At 30.0% G+C, this 8,370-nt stretch overlaps 2 protein-coding genes across 2 annotated transcripts in view; one reads left to right on the top strand and one right to left on the bottom strand.

The window, feature by feature from the left end:
* Window positions 1-5,566, top strand: part of LOC126970511 (putative transcription factor capicua) — a 34,295-nt gene extending 28,729 nt beyond the window's left edge. Inside the window, exon 17 of the mRNA XM_050816462.1 lies at window positions 558-5,566. Coding sequence (XP_050672419.1) covers window positions 558-613 — 56 coding nt within the window. The 3' untranslated portion in view covers window positions 614-5,566. The remainder of the gene's footprint in view (window positions 1-557) is intronic.
* LOC126970533 (uncharacterized) lies at window positions 5,562-8,151 on the bottom strand. Its single transcript, XM_050816500.1, has 2 exons — window positions 7,491-8,151; window positions 5,562-6,115 (listed from the first exon to the last, which is right to left on the bottom strand). Exons 1-2 carry the CDS (start codon window positions 7,874-7,876, stop codon window positions 5,662-5,664), a joined length of 840 nt encoding a protein of 279 aa, XP_050672457.1. The 5' UTR covers window positions 7,877-8,151; the 3' UTR covers window positions 5,562-5,661.
* Window positions 8,152-8,370: the final 219 nt, after the last annotated feature.

The raw sequence follows: 8,370 nt of genomic DNA on the forward strand, positions 1-8,370 counted from the left end.
GAACACCTGACATGAAAGAAAGCGCGTACATCCAAAACAGGCACGTAACGCTTCTGTGATTCCTCGGGTGTTGTAGATTGTGGGCAGCGGGGATCACTCAACATCGGGTGACCCGAACCGTATGGTAAGCAACCCGTATCTGATCGACATCCATTTAATAATTTACTTTGTGTAGATGTTTTAAAATCAACTTGGCCCAGATTTTTGCGCAATAATATTCATTGCCTCTTTGGAATTTTGTATATTGTTCAAAATATGGGTTATTGGGGTGCACCAGACCAGAAATGAGAGCAATACTTAATATGTGACTCAATCTGCACTTTAGAGAGTTAAAAATATCTCGCTCAATGGATGGCCTCCAATTTGGTTTTTCTTTCCAGGCGCGACCTCTGAATTGGCAATTGTTCGAAATGTCCAGACCCAGTCGAAATAGCGTAGATACCAACTACAAATGGGATTTTGTTCAGTGTTTAATGGGCACGCAAACATGCCATTGAACTTACTGATGTTTTAACTGGCCAGGTGCGTGTATTAAATCAGTTATTGTTTATTTGCAGATGTGAATTCGCCGCTTGTTTCCGCAGTATTGCAGCCAACGTCAACTGCCAGTTAGCAATTACAAGATTGTATACAGAAAAATATTATGGAGCATTCAAACTGAAGATATCTTTGCTGTTTCTAAGAGTCTGTTAGTTTGTATTGGTTGAGGCGAGGCAATAAGTGTTGCCATTATATTGCCGGTCAGAAACAATGTTGCCAGCTAAGTGATGAATGATTTGATAGTTTTATTGGGGGGTTTTTATTGAAGGTTTTGGTGCACCAATGTTACTAAAGTTGGATATCATCACAGATACTTTAAAGTATGTAAGTCCTTGTTTGTACAAGAAAGAAATTAAGTATTACCTGTTAGAAAGTGTGGTGATTATTTTTTCTCGAGAAGTGTGTCTACCAAAATCTTTGAAGCAAAAATTACACACTACATATTTGTCAAAAAAGAACTGTGGATGATTTAAGCAAGATGTAATGAGTACATATATGGGGGTATTTGTATATACAGCAAATGTATGGAATCATTTCTTTAAAAATGTTTCAATTAATGTTTTTTTTTGAGATCAAGATCTTGATATATAAGAAATTGTTCTTATCAATCATAAAGCCCAGTGTAACAAAAGTTAAAGTGTAATGTTTGGTTTTGGTTTATAGTTAACAAAATGTTTTTTGTTTCCTCATCAGCTCAAACTCTGTACCTTAATATAAATTCCATAGCAAGAAGGCAATTAGATTTGAGAACTTGTGTTCTTTTCTATTAGAGATTGCTAGAAAGCATTTAAGGAAAGATGTTTAATTGGTTGTAAACGTAATTAGCTAATAACAATATTAATTAAGGTTGCAAAAATATAAAAATAAAAAACAAATAAAAATGTTTGTGAATGACTGACTGCAAGTGGATGTGATTCATCTTTGAATTAATTAATCTTCCCCTCTCTATAATATTAGTATTCACTGCACTTTATTCTGTACAATATCTCTGTAACAAACAGTAAATCAGTTTTAAATCAATAGGTAATTATTATCATATTATAATCATTTTCTTATGTATAGAAAATTTTAGAATTTGAATATCATTGAAAATTATAGATATTATTTTGATAGTAAATCTGAATTTTATTTGTTTATTATATTGTTTCGTAAACACTTGGGAGGTTTGTGTTTTTCTTTTTATTATGCACTTGATTTTAGTTAAATGTGCGAGTTTGACATTATAGTTTTTATATTATACTCATATGTGCACGATCTCAATGTTTTATTTGTATTTTGTTGAGTATATAATTCTTATCTAGATATAATATTTGTATAATCAGATTTATGTACAATTATTAATTGATCTTAAGTTTATATTGTAGATATTTGTGTTCATTTGTTGTGTGTTTTATCACAGAATTCCAAATGTAGTAATGACATGTGTACACTGATTGCATTTGCATGTTAATATTTTAAACATTGACATCAAATATTATTTTTTAACATCAAAAGTTTCATATAACTGCCCTTTGTATCTATTCTGTACTGACTTTTCTTTATTATTATTTCATAACTATTACTTTATATTGACCATGTATTTCAGTTTTTGGTATTAAAATTCCTTTATTTTCTATGTAGGTTGGAATACTGACAACCCCAATACTTATTATGTTTAGGAATAGGTCTTCATTGCACTGTGTAAATTGTAGATGTATAATATGCAATTGTATTTGGTGTGCACTGATGTTGATGCAATATAGTAGTGGGTTTAGCCTTATTAAATATCTTGTATATTAAAAGGGCTAGAAATTTGGTGCAAAATTGATGTATTCTTCATAGGAAAAGATTACTTTCAAACCTATTTTTTAATAGCAAAGGTGTGTAAGTTTCGAGGATTATTAAATAACACTAGTAATACTTTATCTTTTAGGTCTTATCAGTTTCTATTTATGTTGTGATGTTCGTCTTCCACGGTTTATAAAATCACTTTTATAAAATGTCTACTTATTTATCTAAATGACTAGAGAATTGGTGGAGAGAGGAGTTTGGTCCCATATGCCATTTTTTATGTTACATGTAATTCATATCTTAATTTAATCAATTTGTTCATTTTGTCCAATAATATAGTTATCCACTAATAAGCTTTGTTCACAGCAAGAGAAACAACACAAACAGAACACATGGGTAATGAAACAGACATTTAGACACAGACTAATGTTCAATCACATATGTATAGATACCATTATTCTTATTACAGACATTTTTGTAAAAGGATTGGTATCATCCATTTTCCCTTTTCTAAATTGTCATTCACACATAAGCACTTTCGATAATGCCAAGTAAGATTTTCTTACATAAAGTGGACAAACACCTTTATATATTTTTTTCTGTTCTAAAGTTTGCAAAGGTACTAGTAGAGTGTAAGTTGTAAATGAAGAGTTCTTTGTTTGCATAAAACTTTCAACATAAGTAGATTCTTGTCCGTTTCATTACCTTCATGTGGCGTGTCCCAAATCATTGTCTCAAATGAAGCTGCAGTTGTAAAGACAGTGGTTGATGGAATCAGCTCAAATTATTATCGACATTAGTTAAATCAATACTTATACATTAACAATCTCACTTGTAAATATGATTAGTGTAATTTTATAACATAGAGTTAAGTTTCCAGGCTCTCAAAGTAATTAAGAATTAATGATGCTAATATTAGATGAGATACTATTATATATTATGATAGCTATTTATATATATGTGAAATTTTCGGCCAATACAAATTGTATCAAAATTGTATTTTTTAAATGATCTCTTTCGAGTTAGATGTAATTGCTTTAGGAGTCCGGAAGTGCAGAGAATTTATTAAAATTATTATGTAATTTAAGAGAATATTTTCGCACTGTTGAAACTTCTTTATAGTTGTGTAGTTTTAAAGTTAATGCGAAACTCAACGACCCGAGTACCGAATACAGATGAAACGACTCTAATTCTACTCCTTGAGATTGAACGATATATACAAATGTGAAACTTAGTCAATTCGCAAATGATTGTTGTTCATATTATACAGATATGTATGCATTATATTGTTACCATATAAAGTACATAATGTTGTTTGTTTGTGAAGGTAGTTTCAATTTTCATAGCACAAGATGTTGTGGTACATAATTATAATATTTACAAAATAATTAAGTCTCTTTGTCAATAAACCAAGTTGAGTATTCATAGATAGTTGGTACCTTCACACAACAAACTCCTATGGTGGAACAAGAGTACAGGGGCTACAGTTATTCACTTATTTTATTACAAAAATCCATTCGGATTGGAATATTTTAGTATCTATTTGATATATCATAGATACAACATAATACTATAACAAAACCGTAATTCAGTTATTGTTACATGAGCAATAGTGATTAAATATAACTTGTAAGAAAATATTTAATACATATTACTGGATGTTTTATGAAGTATGAAGTCATACAATGAAGCACTTATATGTTGTGGTAGTACTCTTGAATCACTAGAGAAGTTTTTATTATATCATTAATTAAACTATATTTTTAAATATGGGTAGAAGTGAAATTGAGTTACACTACTTCTCTCTCACAGGCGACATTTTGAAGATTATTTAATATGTGCCACTGTGTTAAACATGTAAACAGATGTCATAAATAAGGAAATAAAAAATATAGAGAATCCAAAGATTTGTTTTGTATTCAACTTATAAATATCCATATTATTTTAGTGTTACAGCTAAATCACATTCATCAGATTACTAATTGATAGTTGTAACTTCAGTTTAAATTTTAAAATTATCAAACAAATTATTAATCACTTTCAAAATTGATTTCATCAGAAAAACAAAGTAATGAAAAATAATATTAATAAGGTAATGAAAAGAAGTACTTGATGATCAGGATTAACATATTGCATTAATTACATATTAATGTGGTTGCTACTTGTTAATTATATTGACAGAGTATGTTATAAAATTATTAAAAGCTCATATTATTGCATGCATGCACATGCATTACCTGTCTATTCTCAATTTTCTAAGATATGGAGCACACCATTATTGCTGAGCAAAATAGAATGGAATATTTTTTTTATATTACTTATTTATTGTTTCATATATTACCATGACAGAAACACAAAAACAGTTAAAACAAACTCATTAAACACATTTAAATATTCATCATTACAAACAATGATGTTCTATACATATAGACAAATCATGTCATATAAAAATCAAATCATATAAAACATAAAAATATGTTGAATTTAGAACCTGATTCGGACCGTGTCAGTTCATATATGATTAAGGAGAAAAGTGTGCTTAGATTTTCTTTAATCACACTTGCTGTTCCACTGTCAGAATGTGAATGATATGTGCTTGAATGTGTATAGAATGTCATTGATTACAATAGTAAATACGGACTTATTTTGCTTCTGAATTTGTATTTCACTTTTACTTTGTGTTTGAAGGGTTGTCATCAATATTTTAGTGTATTATTAAATATGAAATTTTTTTATAACTGCATATGTATAGTGCCTTAATGACTTTCAACTTGAATGTTAAATAATTGGTTCACAGCTAGACCTTGTTTTGTCAATGCACATTAGGTATGCAGTTAATTTTAGACTGAATTATTTTGCTTGTGCATAACAATTAATGTTATATTTTAAGATATAGTGATAATTTCAAAAAAATCTACATTTTATTGACGCATTTCATATTTGTTATTTATTTGATTCTAAATAAGGTATTAGTCTAAATGTTTAGTCGGAATGGCGTAATGTATATATCTTGGTTAGAACAGTTTATATAGAAGTAAGTGTTCAATTTGATGTACTACCTCCTAGAAGGTATACACATAATATCATTTCAAAATGGAAGGTTTTTTTGTTAAATCCAAATTAAGGACCAATATTTAGTATCAGTTAAAAAGATAAATGTTAATGACACAAAAAAGCAGGTACAATATTGCATGGATGTTGTGTTGAGCATATTGGATCATTGTCAAATTATGTTAAATGATAAACCTCAAAACAATTTTTGTGTTTTATTTCATTAGTTCCTAAATTTAACACTTTAACATATCTAGTTGATATTAAGAAGTACATCCACAAATTACTTGTTGGTAAGTATTAATGATCAATAGATTTCTTTAAATGTTCTATATTTTCTAATGTTTTAATTGTAAGTTCTGGTCGTTCTTGTTCTAGTTCAGAAATGGCAGCTTGAATTTCTATGTTTTCTCCAGGGTCAGTAATTACTAAATATTTAAGAGCTGACATTCTAGAAAGAGCAAATATTGAGCCCACACACAAATTACAGCCGCTAATGTCTAAGAATTCAATAGTTTTACCATTCTGGCCAGCCAATCTGTCGAAACACCACACATCTATAAATTTATTGTTTCTCAATGAAAGCCATTTGAGGAAGTTGAGGCCTGAAAGATTCTGCAAGCCTTCATATCTGATTCCTTTGAGGTGAAATTTAGAACAGTCTACTGCTTCAACTTGATATCCATCAGCATAAGTAGTGGGAAGATTTAATGTAGTTATATCACCAGATATCCACTCCATTTTACCTTTTAGTCTGTAATATCAACAGAACTAAGTATTGACTAGTTTAACACATTATTATTACACATTTACATTTTTATTACATGGTCATAATATCACCATGTGGTGTAAACCATGCTAGTCATGATATTTCTTTAAAATTATGTATATTCAAACTCACCTGCTTTCTAGAGTTGTTACTTTAAGGGAGTAAGCTCTATGCTTGAAGATCCCTGACACATTTAAGATTGAAAAACCAAACTCACCTGCTTTCTAGAATTGTTACTTTAAGGTGGGAGTAAGCGCTATGCTTGAAGATCCCTGACACATTTAAGATCGAAAAACTTCAAAATGTAAGTTTAACTAAAAGCTATACTTAATTGTTGCCCTATTCCATTACAAATGAAACCCCTCAATAACAAGTATTGATATATAGTATTCATTTGCTTAAGGTGTCCAATTTTTTTAAAGGCATGTATTCATCTAAAAACACTCATAAAAAACAAGCTTGGTTTGCAGGTCTGTTAATTATTTTGTGTTTATTTATCTAATTCAGTGAAGGAAACAGAAAAAACTTAAAATCATATATTTATTTATATCTCACCCAACAGACTTTGTTCTGTAGATAATAAATAAAATACTGTTTTTATGAATTTGTCAAAAATATTTCATAACATCAAGAATGATTACGTAAAATATGCTCACTGTTGTTATAATGAAATTGTTTCATAGCAGATCTATCAAACCGTGCATCAGTAAATTCTGTCATAGAAAATATGTCCATACAAAACAAATATTGGAAATGAAAACAATTATGGGTTCCAAATCGAAATAAAAACTATCCTATCTCTCAAGTTGGACTAAACTGCACTTCATGAATTAATCCCCATTAAATGCCGTTCATTAGTTTAGGAGTCCATCGAAGACAAACAAGATGTCACGTAATTTATATATATTAGATTAGGCAAGCTATCAGGCTGGACGGCTGGATATCCAGCCCTTATTGTCTTCACAATCAGTTACTTTTTCAACATCTGCTAAGCAAATGAAAGAAGAAGAAACTAGATACAACTTACATGTGAAGCTCATGACATATTTTGAGACAGTTTCAATAAAGTGGCAAATGATAATAGTAGTAGAGATCTTGGCAATCAAGAAAAACAAAATCCAATTTTTAAGGTGATTGAATACTTGCAATCGAAAAATAACTATTTGATAATTCAGTCACCTATGCAGCAAAACATAAGTACAAAGATCTTATTTGTTTGGGACGAATATTGAAATATAGATTCAGTTAGTAAATTGAATTGATTCTATGTATCAAAAACTTGTCAATTGTGATTTAAAATCATAATTTGTGAATTTTATTAATATTATTACATAAAGAATGTTATAAATAAATAATTTACCTTACTACTGCTTGCCTATATGTAAAGTAATGTACAGCTGCTAAATTAACACCAAGGGTTGCTACTCGCTCTGGTAAATACTTTTGATTCTCTACTTCTTGTATATCTTTTATGTCAGCCCACCAATCCTTCACATCTTGAAATGTTATATGGGGCAGCCTTTGCATCGCATAAAGAACACTCATTTTAGGATTGTTTTCAACAAAAATGTTCAATGTACTTCGGTTTTCTCCGTCCCTTTTTATCCAAGGTTTTCGCCATTCGTAAAGTTCTTTGACATGTTTAGCCTCTTCATGCTTTTGATAAATCGATTTTTCTGCATCACTATAACTTCTACAAGATTTGTAAACATTACTTACTAATTTTCGTCTAAGGGTTAGGGCCATCGTTTATAATTTATTGATTAATTACATTTAATTTTTCAAGATGTATTCACATAAGTATCAGATTGAAGTGATTGTAAGTTTTTAAATGTTGATATTTTTTAAACTTTGCAGTTTTAAGTTCTCGTCTGTTCAGTTCACTATTGAATGTTGATCACAGAACACCAATAGAACACTTATAACGAGCTATTGATGCTCAATCTGATGGTTGAGTGTTGATACATTTTTTATAATCTACATTTTTTCGCGTTGACTGTTGAGGTTAAGCTTATGTAATATCAAATGTCAATTGTAATTTGTAAGTCGTCAGCTGTGAAAACTAAAAAACCGTCGCAATGCTCAGAGCAATTATCAAGCCTTATAGCCTAAACACATGATCAGATTTGGTACGGCCGAACCATCGGACGCGGTCATCATCCCATCAAATTATTATTATTACCGTCCGGATCATACCGAGTATGTCATCGGACCAATTGGCGCAAGGCGTCGACCGTACC

The sequence above is a fragment of the Leptidea sinapis genome, chromosome 21, assembly GCF_905404315.1.
Source record: "Leptidea sinapis chromosome 21, ilLepSina1.1, whole genome shotgun sequence".
Classification (NCBI taxonomy): Eukaryota; Metazoa; Arthropoda; class Insecta; order Lepidoptera; family Pieridae; genus Leptidea; species Leptidea sinapis.